A 16,803-nucleotide genomic window follows, 5' to 3' on the forward strand; every position below is an offset into this window, starting at 1 on the left:
ACTATATGGCAAGGAACAACCGCTGGCTGCAAACAATTTTCTCTAAGTGCAAGTAGTTGATGCTGGTGGTGGTGATCACACATTGGGAAGAGAAACACGCTTTCTTACAACAAGAACCTTCGCGTGTCCTTCGCCTCAGTGTCACTTTCTTTTACAGTTGCAAAGATATTTGCTCGGCCGCCAGCTTTAACACCATGCAAGATTTCCAGAATGCATCTTTCAGCCAGGAGAACAAGACAGATTTTTTAATATTGGCTTACGAGTAATAGCAAAGTAATGTATTTCTGGCTATTTAGATAGTGACGTGGCTAAAACAAACTCCTTTGTTTTCAGCAGCTGTTAACAATACCTGTAGGGAGCTGTTCCCAAGGCAGTTATCTCTGGCCCTGGCGGCAGTAGGATGTAAACAGCATGTATCAAGTTAATGGAAAACACCAAGCGGCCAAATCTGAAAGGAGCTGTGTTTAGCTGGGCCTCTCTCACAGGGATTACGTTCTCACGTGTAGCAGCAGCAGCAGTGACTTTTGGAGGGCAGGTCTTCCTGGGGACGGACAGCGGGGGCTCTGCTGCAGTGCTGCCGAAGCAGCGTGGCCCTGGCGGCACGCACGGAGCTGGAGGCAGCGAGCCCGGCTGAGGGTATGCAATTACAGCCGCGGTATGTGAGCTCGGGGTCAGTGCCGAGCTAATGCGCCATACGCCTCCAGCCTGGAGCTGGCTCGGGTCTGGTTAGGTCGGAGCCAACGTGTGGCTGTCTGCATCCGTCCACGCAGACATACCCTGAGATTAGAAAGATACCGCTGGGTTATTTTGAATGACATAGTCCGGGCTTGTACACTGTGGGAGGTGTGATGGGAACTCTGTATTTCTTGATAATTTAATGAGCTGTTGTAATGAGGGATGCACTGAGCCCCTCATTTGTATGCAGTTCCCACACGAGATGTGAATATTAAATTCCTCTAAGTATGAATCAGCACCTCATACTCCCACAGCTCCTTCCCCTATCTCTCAATCTCCACCAGCTCCATGGCTCCAAATCCCCCCATGGTCCCCTGGGCTCCCGCACTTCACTGCCACCTCGACAGCCACCAAAGGAGAGAGACGCGCCTCTGGTCACAGTCAAAAGCATTGGCCATGCGGCAGAACAAAGCTGGAGAAAAGGTCTCGGTTCCTTCTTGAAAACCGACTGCAACCCGGCTAGCCCCGTGGCCTGTTAGCGTTTGGGAAAATTGCATGACATGGGAAATTAAACCTACAGGGCATCACTGTCTCTGACAGCTGGTAGTTTAAATAATGAATTGGTAATTATAAACCCTTTTGAAATAAAAATGAAGTTTAAAAAAACATAAACTTTTGAGACACACCTTTTGATGGTGAAGGGCTTTCCCACGTAGATTCCACCAGCGGCCATCACTCAGCACTGGCAAACAGCAGGTGCTTGCCACTCTGTACGGGGAGAGACACACTCACCAAACGAGAAAAGTCAGGGGCTAAACAAGTTTGCAAATAGCAACAATTCCAGTCCAAAAATCATTTCCACAGCAGAGGAAGGGAGCGCTCCCTGAGGACAAGGAGGCTGGCTGGCTTTCGCTTTTTTTCTGCTGAATAGATGTTCTTTTGTATGCGGTAAAGAAGGAAAAATAAAGGGAGAATGGGACGAAATGTAAAAATTCGGAATTGCAGCGTAAAAGTTACCACCTGCTCCTGCAAAACAGGCTATTCTTTATTTCCAAAGTCCTGGGAGTTGTAAACCAGGATTTCTCAATAAAGTGTGCTAAGCTAAAAGGCATGAAGATAGCGACAGATCCAGACTTGTTAGTGCCATGAACATTTGTCTTGGCCACAACATACAATGTGTACACAAAGTGCTGCATCTACCATCTAATGCCTTCCATGTTATACCCAAACCTGTGCAGAAAGTCCCGCCTCGGAAATGTTCAGAAACTGAAGTTAAATTGCATGTCGTAGTATAAAAACAAACCTAGCACTTTAAAGGCCAGGATTTCTGCTGTAAAGTCCTTCCTTTTAGGACTCTCCCAGAGTCACCTACACCCAGACTCCAGTTGTTTGAGATCTCCAGGACCAAAGCCAAGAGCGTAACAGGAAGGAGAAAGTACAAACCTCATACCCAGTAAATGGGAACTTTATTAAACTACCGAGTTACTCCGAAATGTATAAATGTTCCATTAAATACATTCAGTTTTCTTTTACACAGATTTATAGAAATTTATTTACATATTCCAAACACATTTAAATTATTTTTCAAGCTTGCTACCAATAAAATTTTTTGGTTTTGTTTTTGTTTTTTTTTAAAAAAGGAAAAAAGTCCATCATCTGCTCTTGCAGATGTGCATACACACACACAGATACAAATAAGAAGGGAGACGCTTTTGTATCTAACCCACAAAGGAGGCAGTATCCAAAAAGCTTATAGGGTTTCAAGCAAAAATTCGCCCTTGCCAAAAAGCGGGCTATATAAATTCTCCCTGTGGGACAGACTCAAACAAGAGGCCCTGTGCAATACTTTATGGTGTTTGGGTATGATGTCTGCATCAAGATTTGCTGGTACGTGGGAAGAGCTAAAGGTCCCTTGCCAAATTCAAAACACAAAGCTAGCTGTCCCCGATACTAGCCTATGAGAAGCATGTGAGCAATTAAATGGCTCACTCCCATAGAATTACGCTCTCCCAGCACTGAGTGATAGAGCAGACAAACAGAACTACCACTAGTAAGTCAATGCCACTTGTCCGAAGAGATTTTCCTTTTATTTTTTATTTTATTTTTAAATGAGGCTTCATTCATAAGTGAATAAAAAGGCAACTCTTCAAATAAGATGCTTAGGAGAACAGCGATCAGTTTCCCTACCTACCTACATTTCTCTTGGGAAGATGCACAGCATGCTGAACGAGTTTTCCCTCATTCTCTGTACCTTAGTCTGACAGGAGTTAAAATTTGTATCTGCAGGAAAAAAGTGGTGGTTTTATTTTGTAAAAAGCTTATCAAATACTAGTTTAATTCATCCTTTAGAGTCTTTAAACATTAAAAACCACATCTGAAGCAACCAATGAAGTCTACAAAAACATTGTCATGCGTAAGCTCTGTGTTTCATGCTAAATACTCATGTTGACAAGGAGAGGGAGAAGAGGAGGAGGCGGCGGTGGCAGGGAAACCAATGGCTCAATCAGAGCCATTGCAACATTCAAGTAATTTAGTAGTAGATAAACCAGTGGAAACATGGAATGGTAAGAAAGTGCTCGGCACTACATCGCAGCCTTCAAGAGTTGAACTGCAAACATCCTTGATATGTATCATAAATATATGGCACTTCTGTATGACCAAAAGCTGGCAAGTTTGCTTGTGACCAAAACAAGTCAGGAGTAGTCATCGTCCCAATGGTTACTGATGGCCCTTCCAACAGGCACAGCCTCCAGCCGCACTACTCAATGCAGCACCAGCCATGTCTACTTGTGCATGCAAGACAATGCTGCCACATTCTTGGAGAATAAGCCTCCTGCCCAGCAGAAAGCCTTCTCCAGACACACATACACATTCATAACACATGCTATCAATTCTTCAGTGAGGTTAAAGACAGTCAGAAACAGCAAATGTCTTGTTTTACTATTTTTTGGCCAGCAGGTCCCAGTCTGTCCAATTGCCAGCAATGGACTTCACAACAGGCAAAAAGTGTTCCTGAATCCAAGGAATTGAAAGCAACGGAAAGCACAATCACCTAAGTTTGTTTTCAGTACTGTTCCACAGGATTCACTTTGACATCGAATAAGGAACCAAACAGCACAAAGGCTTGAGTCTTAGCAATAATCTTACGTACACAAAAACTGGCCTTTATCCATGTTTTCTGTCACAAAGCGTTTCATCTTGTAGTTTAACTTCTTAAAACTTTTTGGCTTTTTGTGACCTTCTGTATCACAAATACGCAAAGATTTGCTGTTATGCTCGCATTCCATCACAGTAGCTTCAAATACATTCAAATTCATAAAAAAGGATTCAGACCAGAACACAACTACTTGCCCTTTTCCAACAGTGTGCCGTACTTTAATGAGCGTATGATGTTGCTTATCGGCAATGTTACTGTTTTAAGGAATTTCACGACACAGACATCCAGTGCATGAACAAGTGTTCACATTCCAAGATTCAAAAAAACCTCTCCCTTATTTCAGTAACGGCTTCAGTATTTTACCAATTGTGGTCCGGTTTGCATCTTTCAGTTTGAGAGAGGCCTTTTCCACTGTTCCCTGCTCCTTTGGCGCAGGCTCTACTTTAGTGCTGACAGCTTCTCCCTGCAGGATGCTTCTTCCAACCACTCTGGCACTACTTGCTCTCTTTAAGGTACTCACACTGTTCTCCTTTGGACTCGGATCATCAGAGGTCGCTGCTGGCTTCGCTTTAGGCAGCCTCTGGGACACAGACCTCGTGATGGTTGGAGGTTTGGATGAGCTGGATAGATCCACTTTTGCACGCTTAGAAGAAGAAGCCACTGTATTCCTTGCAAAGTTTGGGACAGCGGATGGTGTTTTGGGAACAATGACTGTGGTAACCTTGGTGTCATCTGTAGGGGTCTGGGCTTTTACACTGGAGCGACACATCTTCGTTTCGTCTATCTTTGATTTTACGTTACTTCTAACAGGTTTAGAGCTTGGCTTCTTGAGAGAGACTCTGTCCCTCTCAAAATGAGCACTGCTTGAAGTGACAGTGCCCCTTTGTAACTTTGGCTCTTCTACTGACATGCTATGCCTGTAAGGACTTCTTGGCAGTGTGTCTGTTGTGCCTCGGACAGAGCTGCGACGAGACAGCCGACTTTCCACTGTACTAGTTTCACGAAGTGCCGGCTTGGCTTCTGGCTTTTTCACGCTGCTCGGTGCTCTGTTTGACCGAGAAATAGGCACCACTTTCCTCATACTTTCGTTCTCAGAGGCATTCAACGTTCTTACAGGTCTGGAAGGAGCTGTGTGGCTAGGGCGAGTGCCACTGGATTTTGAGGAGCTTGGAGATCTATCTTTTAGAGAGTTTCTCTTTGGTCCTGCTAGGTCTTTATTTTTTATGGGCTTTTCTTTAGGAAGGGTGTGCTTGCTATTGGCATCACCCTTATCATTTGCAGAAGCGTGAAGAGACATATCCTTGGCAGAAGCAGAATTCAGGTTTGAGAAGAATGTTCTAGCCCTGTATTGAGCATCATTCCCAGAAGAGCGTGCTTTGCCAGCTTCACTTCTTATTTCATTGTCTGCTGACTTAAAATCATTTCCCTCTTCAGAGTCCAGTGTCAAAGAACAATCAGTTGTTGTATCTGACACGTAGAACATCGGCCCATCTTCCCTACTTCCCGAAACACTTGTATCCATAGACATGGGGCTGCTGCTGCTGGGCTCTGAAGCTTCACTCTTGCAACCCACTGCCTTAGCCTTATGGTCGTGGGCCTCTCTGGAACTTCTGCAAGCTGGAGGCAGGTCGTCATCGGCAGTGCTAAGGGAATGAAAGCTTAGATCATCTAAAGTCTCCAAGTCTGTTCCACCAGCATCCTCTAAATATATTAAAGGTGTATCCTCTGCAGGTTTGGCTCCATGAATATCAAACTTACGTAATCCTTTAACAAGTTCACGCTCCTCAATTGCAAGGGCCAGAGCATTTATATCTGTGGACTCCTCGCAGGACACATTGGAAGTGTGCATGTTGTAGTCGGTGCTTCTCCGTGAGTAACGGGCACCAGAACTGGTTGAGCCACTGAAGTGACTGGGCTGAGCTGGAGGCACCTGCAGTAGGCTACCACTTTTCACTTTGGTTTCAGACTGTTGGTGTAAGTGCAAGGTATTTAAGTTGAGATCTCTCGTTTCTTTGGATTCAGTCCAGGCTACGTTTGGTCTTGCTTGTCGGGCGTTTGTACGGGGAAGGCTGTTAAACTTGTTTGGATCCTCATCTTTGGAGATTTCCAGGAAACTCTGCAACTCTCTGTCTGCAGTAATCCCCAAAGAAAGTCGAGAGCGTCTAGAATTGGGGTTTCTGTACGAAGGGCTTTGAGGTCTCTGCTGCAAGAAGGGAAGAAATTCTTCAAGTCCTTTTTTGGCCAACATCTCCACATCATTTTCACTGCTGCTCCGCCCAAAGCTCCCAAGCTCTCCAGCTGCCCAGGATCGCCGCTTCTCCTCCAGCTCCTTTCGCCTTTGCAGACTATGAAGTTCCTGGATCTCTCGTTCCCTATTTTCCTGATGAGGAAAAGCATAAATACATGTCTCAGAGGACAATGTCCTATGCATGAGAACAAGTCACGCTCCTTTATCCTTCCCTTTATTTCTTCCCCTCGAAGTTAGCTCCTACTGCTATCACCCTCCCCCTACCCCCAACACATACACACATGAAATCACCATGGCAACCACAGCCTGCAACCATTAACTGTATGGAGAGCAGTTCCCTGCATAACTAATGCTGGCAACAGATCAGTCTGGTCAGCATAAGAAAAAAAATGCACAAGTCCCTGCAGAGACCAAGAACGTGACCTATCAAACCCAAGTAGATGTCAAGTCCAGCCAAAGAGTTCCTGCTGCAAGATGGAGAGCTTTAAGTCCCCACTAAGTTTAAAGCTGGCAGTTTTATCAGGTGAGCAAACCTCTACCTGATCACTACATTCATATTTTAACACAAACTTGTCTGACAAGCACACAGCCAATGTGTTCCTTCCATCCTCCCTTATAACAATTGCAATTGTTCCTCAGCAAGTGCAGTTTCTACAGGGTGCTACTTACCTCTCACTTGAACGTTAATGATTAGAAATTTTGTGAAAAGACATTACTTAATTGCATATGAAAGCAAATGGAAAAGTTTACACAATGCCTCACAATCATTAGACATTAACTGACACCACTCAAGGACCATTAATCAATGCCTCATTCCAGTTTCGGATCTACTATTCACTGTTGGCTTCGAAAACCGGCAACTATTACACAGAAGTTGCCCAGGGCAGTCTGGAGATTTTGGCAGCTAGGCTGAGGGGTTTTGGTCAGGAAGCCATAGAGAAAGGTAGTTTGTGTTTGAAAGACAACACAGTAACAACACCTTTTTACTAAAATCATTAGCAGTGGATTATTGCGAATATCAACATTTTAACTGTCACCTCTAGGCTTCATATTTAATCTAGCTGAACCTTCGGTTGAACTTCCCAGGTTATTTTCTGAAATGAAGACCTTGGTTTCTACAGCCAGTACAGCTATAGCAAAAGAAAGAAGGGGGAGGCTAGTCTTGACAGAGGATTCAAAAATTACACAATTTTCCAGCACTGTTAAATCTGTTCTGAGCAATGACACACTATTTAAAAAAAACACACCTATATTTGTCTGAAGCACTGTCTAGTTTGATCTTCCCATTGTTGTGACAACAGAAGAGCTGCACAACTAGAAAAAGTCACCTGAAAGCTTTCAGTAAACAAAAGCCTAACGCTTGAAGTTCTTTTTGATGAACGGGTTAATCTACACCTCTTGAGGTGGATTTGAGACGACACTGGGCTCTGAAAGGTAAGATGTATCAGAGACCTAAAAAATCTGAACAGCTAAGAAAGGAAAAAGAAAAAAACTTGCATTTCAGGAAAAATGTCTGTGGCAGGGAGCTTTCTTTCACAGGTATGGAATTACAGAATGAATTCTTGCCAAATGCTAAAGCTCAACTTTAAATATCCCATTGTAAAGAGAAATGGTTAAAAATAGTTGTAGATATCATTATCATATTCCGTATTAGACACAGAACATTTTAACCCCACCCAAAACATGCTTCAGGAGATTTTATTCAAATGAAAAATCTATTTTAAGCACACATAGGCATGTTAAAAGAATTGCAAAAAATGTTTAAATGTTTGAAGTATGTGCACATGGCCATTGTGGTATGAGCCATCTTTTTAGACTGCTGGCTGTGCTGTCCACACATCACATTCATTTGTCAGAACTGCAATCTTTATTCTGAATTGTTCTGTTAATTTTGTAGGGACAGAGGTTAATCGCCACAACATACTTAGTAAGCAAATCTCAAAATTTGCAAATAAGAGACTAATTTGTCATTTTTAGAGTGCAACTACTTATTACAGAGAGAGGAAGAAAGATCCCCATTGGACCTTGAAGTAACAGCTATCCAACAACTACTTGTAATGTGTGACTATGAATTAAATCCCCAATCCCAAATAATAGACCATATATGCATGAAGTCACTTCTCACTAAAATGTCTGCAATAGTTACCACCATTTGGTTTTATATATTTGTATAATGTTCACACACATGCATAACTACACGCTGTCTTGGGTGGTAAAGGTTAGGTAAGCTAATGGTACAACAGGCATGTTAGCTGAACATCCTGTCAGCTTGCTACAAATCAAGATTGTTCTCTCTATTCTGAGCTAAAGCTCTTATACAAAGTGCTGTCAAATGCAGATTGTGTAAGGCAGAAGAATAAAGAAATGTGTGGATCCACCTATTTCATGCTATTTATAGAGGCCTAAAAAATATTTGCAACAATAGGCAGACTTTGCTGATCCAAAACTGTAACCCATGCCAATACTGCTCCTTCATCTCAATATACTTCTTGAATTATTTGGGACCAATTCAGGGTACTTCTCAAGTGAATGGTAACACTGGAGATGAGATATCTTGGTACTGCAATTTTCACTCACAAAAAGCATTTGAAAGAACAAACTAGAATACACAGTCCTTACTTTACTTGGCAAAGTGTGTCTAGTCATGTAAAGGAGGGCAGTGGAGAGCCTGAGCTAGTGCTGATTCAGGCTGATATGTCCATGTAATGGGCTGCCACATCTCAAGGCCTTTCCAGTGATCTAACATTACCAGTCCAAGGCCTGAACAGTGAGCACTAGTCAGGAAGTCTGTACAATCTGTCTCACCGCTCAGCTTAGCAATCACCAACCTCCTCACCAAAAGAGGAGGAAGGAGCCCACTTACAAGCTGGCCAATAGACCACCCTGACATATCATCTCGATGGTCTAGTCCACCTGCAGCAGAAGATGCAGAGCAGTGGGACTGCACACAGGGCTGGGCAGAATGACCATTTCCCACCTGGCTTCTGGCAAGGAATTCCTACAGGAGGGCAGTTTGCTGCCATGCAGCCATTCGAGCAAATATATCAAACACCACGAGATAAAAAATGTCCCTTAAGCAGAAAAAACAACTTAATTCATGTGAGCCAATATCTATTTCAAATGCGTGAGAATCTCATTCAGTGCTCTTACCTTAACAGCTTTGTTGAATCTTATGCAGAAGTCCCTAAATATCTGGAAACATTCATCCAACTTCATAGTTTCTTTGTCTTCACAGAAAAAGTCAATGAGAGCATTTCCCTCCTTTTGTAATTCTCGCTTCTGGTGTTCAAGTTCCTTTAGATGTCTTACAGCAAACTGTAGCAAAACACATACATGGCATGAACCAGACAGAAAAACTTAAGTCACAACAGGTCATATATACATTAGGAACTCATGAAATTCATGTTCCAACCTAGGAGCTGTTACAGAGCACAGGACATTAACACGTTGAAGGAGAACTCCTACTAACAAAAGGAAACATGTCATTTCAGCAAAGTAAGGAAGGTCAGGGAAAATGGATCAATCAAATTGTAAATTCTAGTGACTAGGATACAAACCAGGTAAAAGTTCAAAAGCCCTTGAACAAACTTAGAACTTCAATTTTTAGATGAGTAAAATCAAAGACTGTACTAGGACACTGACAGACCACCTGGGAGCCCCTTGAAAGCTCCACATGCCTTATTTTCCCTGCAACATTCAACGCAGCATAAATGGATTAATTCCTCCTCTGCACTCTTCCCCAAAAACCCCCATGTGGATAAATTCATTGATACACATCACAGAATCAACACCTTCCTAAGTTGACCCTAGACCACAATAAAAAATATTTTCATTCTGGAAAGGTAAGGAACCACTGGAAATATGTCTATTTAAGACATCCAGAAAATGTCCCTATAAAGTAGCACTTTGAATCATAAGTGTAGAGCTATACAGACAGGGTTGGAGTAGATTACTGGAAAAAGATTCAGAAGGAAGAGAATAAGGCTGTGGTTAGACTTTGAGCAGCAGAACTGCTTAAAACACTTTCAGCAGTTGCCCCTCTGTCTCCCCTATCTGCATCACCAACCGTACACTCCCATCCTTGCACAATCCCAGATCTGAGACCACATGTGGCTTAAAGTAACCTGGGGAGAAAAGTTAATTTTCAGACAAATCTGTTCTCTGACACTGTGTAACTCATGATCACCTAAATACTTTTGATACTGCAGCACTGGGATGGGAATAGACAGCTGGAGGCACTGGTGACCATTTAAGCCAACCCTGCAGCCAAAAAGCTACTTGGCAAATTATGCCAGTAGGGTAGGAACAAATCTTACTTGTTAGTCTCATAAAAAAAAAAAAAACCAAACCAAAACCAAAGAACCAAAACCCTCAAAAAAAGCACCCAATAAAAAGCTGGATTGAAGATAAAGAGGACAATTGATAAAAGCACACATAGAAAATTAGTTCCTCCCACATTTTTCAGTAATTTATGCACAAGGATGAGATAATGAAAGCTGACTTTTAAATCAGCTTGGTTATCACTGTAATTTAGAAACAAAAACCGGAAGTGTTTATGTAAGGTATGCATTTGTAAAACGATTTTTTCCCCCAACATTTCTTTTGGAATGCGGCCTAAACAAGGCTGTAGCGTTACATAAAACCAGCTATTAAATTAAAAAAAAAAATCCCAAACATGTTAGAACATAACATTAAAGAGTCTGGGTGCAATGGATAAAAGCCAACAATTCAGAGTGAATGAGGACAGGTATTTCAATCTTAACCTGTCCCTTTCTTCATCAACTTCTCATCACCTGAAAAACTGCAGGGACTACTAAATACATTTGCAAGTTGAAAATCAGGGCGGGTTAAGTTCCAGATCAACACCTGCTTTCTTACTTTTAATAAAATTATCTATAGTGTGAAACAGAAAAATAATTTAATTGAAGTATAATATGTATTTCTCCAGGCAGCACCACATACTCAGAAAATACCAAGAACTCTCATTCAAAGTTAAGTGCTATACACGTTCATGTCTATAAAGTCACTGCAGTACTAAAAAAGAAAAGGAGAACCCACCCAGAAGTAATGGTATCGCTCAGAATAATACACTCTGTGCCAAGAGTAAATTAGTAGAGAAAACAGTCCCTTAACCTTCCAGCTTCTAACAATATCTCCTCAGTCACCCAACAACCAGGATTCATAGGCATAGCACAGCCTCAGTTAAAACTGACATGCTCCAGTATAGCATAACATGCAGATACTATATTTTGGGCAGCTGCGAAGTACAAAACCAGCGACCAATCCAAACTGTCTTATATTTTAACTACTGATCTTCATCAGCCATTTCACAGGCATTAAACATGCTTGCCTAACAAGCCTTGGGCAATGTACGCTCAATATCCCTCCCTGTAAAAACACAGTCCTTCCAACACTCTTACTTGACAAACAGCATGCAGTTGGAACACCTTTGTACAACTGATACGGTAGACATATTAAAACAACGCTTCTGTTTACTAACACATCCACATGAATTACATTCAGCTGAGGAATGCTCCTGTCTTCAGGTGACAGTAACACATTAACACAGATACCCTACAAACCTGCAGAAAGCTTTCCATCTGGTGAAAGAGTTTTGGGTCTCGCCGAATGCTGTCTTTAACAGATCTTGCCTTGAAAGACAGCGACTGTAGCTCTGCTTCTACATTATCAATGGATAACCTAAAAATAGCATATACAGAGAATGTTTATTGAGGGGGAAGGAGTTGCCTACAGGTTAGCCACAATATGCTTCAAAAATGGATGTTTAACATGAGGTGCAACCTGGCTATCAAACAAGACCTGCCTGTTCAGGAAATCTTTCCAGAGTAGACACTGAAAGTTAGGAGAGAGATAAGCACGTTTCTTCTTATTTGCAACCTGAAAAGATTCCCATGGGGTGTGGTTTCACGATTAACTCCAGCCAGTCCTACCCAACCTTACCACAAGAAAGGGTAATGCTGCCCTGCCTCTGACCAGGTGTTCCTTTTCTCTCCCTGGTGCCTGTGCTAGCACTCATTTTCTAGATGGCCAGCCATATCTGTATACTGAAAATTAACCTAGGAAAAGCAAAAAACCAATTTGCTTCCAGATGGATCATTTGCTTGGTCCAGCTGATTACTGGACTGTTCAAGTACAGGAGCTGGCACAAAAAGGAGGTCACAAGGGATCGTCAGCCAGGACTACCCATTTTGGCAGTAGCATCTGGCATCATGAAACTGCATGTTACGTTCTTCTAAGCAGTCACAGCAATGCAGCCTACACAGTCTTAACCCAGCAGTTATAACGTTTCATCCTTCTACCACATACCAGCAGTAGAGCTGCTCCTGTGGAGAGGTAACTCAGAAATCAAAGACCAGAGGAAAAAGCTCTGATCTGATGTAATCTAAGCTTTATCCTGGGAGACCCACATTCCATACAACAGGAGCTCTCACCCAAATCTCTCAGTCACTTTGAGGGTAAATGTTCCTAAATCTATGGCATTTCCTTCACAAGAGAACTGAGTTTTGCCTAGGAATTGAGGCACTACAGTTTCCAAAACGAAAAAAATTAACAACTGTACACATGCTCCTAACTAAGGTCATTTCACCAGCAGCATGACTTTAAAACAGTAAAGCTGAAGAATTTGTGGCAGACTGAAGTGCACATGGCAGCGGATGGTGACAGCATGCATAAGTTTGTCAGTGCACACACAAATGAATATAATGTGTGCTGTTTTTTCTCTGCTTACTTCATCTGCAAAGGTTAGTTCCCTGTTCTGGACAGATCATGGGTGTTTTTGCAAATAAGAAAAGCAGTAGAAGATACAGGCTGTATTTTTCTGCCTGTGAAGGAGGAAGAGGATGGCCTACAAGTAAAGAAGGCAAGACAATAAAAAATAAAGAACATAATGGTAGCTGTTTTAACATGCTGTAATGGGGACAATTTATGAGCAACTTGTACATGACAGTTGTCTCTAATAAAGATCTTCCTCAAGCCCAATGGTGAGACATGTATTTTGTTTTGTTTCATTTTCCTGTACAGAATGCATTCCCTGAATAGATTTCAGCATGAGTTACAACAGAAGATTTCCAGCATTAACAAATATGATCAAAGAACAAAGTGGTTAGAAAAAATATCACCAGATTTGGGATTCTGCCTGTTCCCCTGCTGTTTGCCAGGGGCTTGGATGCTGAGGGAAGCTACATTCCCCAGCAGGCCACATGGCACACTGCCAAAAAGGTGTGTGGGTTGGATGGCAGAGAGCCACACAGGTGGTCCCTCAAAAATTTTCTGATTAACTCCATGGCCACTCCTTTCCTCAGAAGATTTCAGAGTCCTATGCAGACATTACTTAACCCTGCATCAGATCTAAGAGATTGGATCCATTTTACAGCTGGGAAAAGAATGTAAATAGATTGCCCAAAGCTCAAGAGTAAGGAAGCAGCAAAACTGGCAATAGAACTCCAGCATTGCTAGCTTCCAGTTTGGGGTTTTAGATCACACTGTCTCACAAAAGCAAGTACAGTTATCGAGGTACGAATCAGGTTCAGTTTAAAATTATGCAGCTAGAGACTTTAAGACGAAAACAATACAGAGCCCCAAACTCTTCAGATTCTCCATCCAAGACAGAAATGGAGAAGCAAATGAGATATCAAAAAGCATCTAACAGAAGCCAGGGCCAGTACCTGTACCTGGTACCAGATTTGGAAAAGTATTACAGCCTGCTCAGAGGCAGATGAAAATTGGTTTAAGGAAAAGCAGTAACATGCTTTTAGTTCAATCCCTTAAAAGTAACATACATGCACATGTATTTGACAGAGACAAAACTACCAAAAACCTATGGAGATCATGTCATAAAAAACCTCATACCTGAAGGCACATTGCAGGCATACTTCTGCTAGCAAATGGAAATAAAGCCCTCAAAGCTATAGTAAACAGTTGTAAAGATCTCAGTTTTTGTGCCAAGACTTCTCTGAATAAGCCTCATTGCTTCACAAATAAGAAAATTCCAAGTCACAGTCTAACCATAAGTTCTCAGGTTTCTTTTGACATACCTGGCGGCATCATGAACATCCCTAATTTTTTCTGAAAAGTTGAGAAGAGCAGCATCTTTCTTTTGGGCTTCCTGAAACAAACAGAACAAAACCAAAACACACACAATCCATTAACATTCCACCACCATGCCAAAGTCCCTAAGTCCAGCAGTTCTAAAGACCCTGGGAGGGCACTTAAAGGTTTCTCTCCTGCACTGTTTTTCTTCCCATTCAATCCTAACACAATTGACTGGAGGACACCCCTGAACAAAAGGCAGGGATCAGAACTGGAAACTTTAAACAACAGCTTCCATTTTGCAGTGTACAATAATAGCTGCTTCTGCCAGTGAACACAAGCCACGTGTATTAATAGGGAATGTCAGGGAAAGAACAATTTACTGATGCCCATTGTTTGAGCAGATACGATGTTTCCTGCACAAATATCAATTAAAACCCTATTGTTAGCTGACTGGAAATCTGTTAAACCAGTTTGTACACAGATAACCAAAGTCACATATAGAAGCATTTAAATTCTCTCCCTTTTAAAATCAAGAAGTTTGAAAGGAAGGAAAAATAACTTGAAAAAAGTCTGCAGCAGCTTTAAAAATACATGTCAGTCACTGAGGGAGAAAAAAACCCACCTCTACCAAAAACGCTGCTCAAAAGATTCAACAGGAAGATTGAAAGAATATTTATCAAAATAAGCCACTTCCACAGTGTAAGAATTCAGGACAATAAGAGAAAAGCTACAGTGAAGAAGTTAGATGAAGGGAAGCTTTTACATGATATAAAAGACTTAAGTTTTCCATGGGTTTCTGGATAGGATGACCAGACATAGGTAAACTGGTGGATTTCGTGGCAGGAGAAGAAAGGTGACAATTAGGATCAAAGCTGTAAAAAAGTTGCTTTTTCTGAGGCACGTGGCCCCTTCTATTGTCTATCATCTGTGGCTCTACATTTGTAGCAGTTGCTTATACCAGCAAAATAGATTTTCTATACCAGAGCAACAAAATGCAGCAGACTCATCCCAGGTTTGTTTGCTTTTGTGTCCGCCAGCTTGAGCAGTGACGACAGTTTAAATCCAACCGCATTGCCAGCGTAACCTCCCTAAAAAGAAACGAGCAAACAGCTGAGGCATGACATCAATGGACTGCAATACTAACAAGGAAGTTTGGTCAATCAGCCATCTCCATTTTGGATGTCACTTACCGCATTCATAATATTCCCAGCCTGGAGGACCAAGTGCAATATAGAATGCAGTTCCTCACAAGTCATTAACTCTGTACGGAACAAGAAAATTGCTGTCTAACAATTGTTTGTTTAGAAATACACACAGTCAGTTACCAAACTCCTCTTCATCTCAAGCTTTTAAAGGTGAAAATTTTTATTTTAGCAGAAAACTACAACAAACTGAAAAGGTCATGGGGAAAAAAAGGGTACTATATAATTCAATTTCACAAGCACAGTTGACAAATCTCAAGTATATGTTCAGACTTTAGCTTAGCAAGTGTAGTATTTCCAAGGCAACCCCAGCAGCTAACAAAACATTTGGGGCCTAATCCTGCAACGTGCAAAGTGTCTCATGCAAATGGTTAAGAATCCTCACCACCTACTAATGCCAGTGTAAGGCAAGTATTCTGCACCCTGCAGGATCCATTTGCCATCTGCTGGGATTGGGCTTTTGAACAATTATTCTTTTTTTAGGAGACTTAGCCATCAGGCCTGAAAAGATAACAGGCAATGTTTAAATTTTCCTTGCTTATCCCACTCCCACTATGAATCATCATTTTATTTTGGTATGATCACCAACTCAGAGCAGCATTTATTTTACTTCAGTCACATCAGAGATGATTTAGCACAAAGTTATATCCAGTGTGATGCAGAGTCAAATGGAATAATAAAGTTTTTCCATCACAGAAGCCTGTTTTGTACATATGTCCATTTTTTGCAAAATGCACAGTAGTGCTCTATCTGAATTCATACACCTTTTCACCTAGCCACATATGAACACAAAACAATACATGTCTTAAAGTCACCAGAGGGATTGCCTTAGAAATAAGATACAGACATTCACAACTGTGAAGCGTTAATAAATTAGCATTATGCAAGTGGCACAGCAAACCAAATAACTCCAAATTTGCAAGTACGCATATGGCAAGAAAAATAACATGAACTGGTTTTAATGTAAGGTACTATATTTTACACTGATGAACATAATAAAAGGTGGAATCCTTCTGATTGCAGTGTAAATACTTTTAAAAACTATTTTGCTTGGAAGCTCACATTCTATAATTTACCCTGCATTTAACTGCTCAACACAATACACTAATCTATCATTTTGGAAGCAGACAGCCCTTGTATTTTTGGATTTCAGTATTAGCGGCCTAAAACCATAGAACTAATTAAATAACCTTTGATCTAACAAGCTATAGGTGAGGAAGCAAGAAGGAAGAAAGAGGAGAGAATACAAAAGAGAATACCAAATTTCATAAGGCCAAGAGGAGAAGGCAACTTCTAAAGATTTTGCATAGTAAGTGCCTGCTCAGTGTCACTATGAGATACATCCATTAGCAGGCTAGATGAGAACCCATCAGGCTATTTAAACCATCTTAAACCTTAGTGATTATCAGCGTTAGAATTTAAGTAAATATTCTCTCAGCTTAATTACAAGGAAAGAAACATAGGAGATG

General features: G+C 41.5%; 1 protein-coding gene across 3 annotated transcripts in view; it reads right to left on the reverse strand.

Annotated features, from left to right (window-relative positions):
- Positions 1-2,122: 2,122 nt before the first annotated feature.
- Positions 2,123-16,803, reverse strand: part of FHDC1 (FH2 domain containing 1) — a 38,006-nt gene continuing 23,325 nt past the window's right edge. For all 3 annotated transcript variants that reach the window (XM_030023335.1, XM_030023344.2, XM_030023354.2), the window contains exons 7-12: positions 15,323-15,393; positions 15,113-15,220; positions 14,135-14,205; positions 11,663-11,780; positions 9,231-9,395; positions 2,123-6,212 (exon numbers count right to left, since the gene is read on the reverse strand). In XM_030023335.1, the coding sequence (XP_029879195.1) occupies positions 4,167-6,212; positions 9,231-9,395; positions 11,663-11,780; positions 14,135-14,205; positions 15,113-15,220; positions 15,323-15,393 (2,579 nt within the window). In that variant the 3' untranslated portion in view covers positions 2,123-4,166. The remainder of the gene's footprint in view (positions 6,213-9,230; positions 9,396-11,662; positions 11,781-14,134; positions 14,206-15,112; positions 15,221-15,322; positions 15,394-16,803) is intronic.

Source organism: Aquila chrysaetos, chromosome 1, assembly GCF_900496995.4.
Source record: "Aquila chrysaetos chrysaetos chromosome 1, bAquChr1.4, whole genome shotgun sequence".
Classification (NCBI taxonomy): domain Eukaryota; kingdom Metazoa; phylum Chordata; class Aves; order Accipitriformes; family Accipitridae; genus Aquila; species Aquila chrysaetos.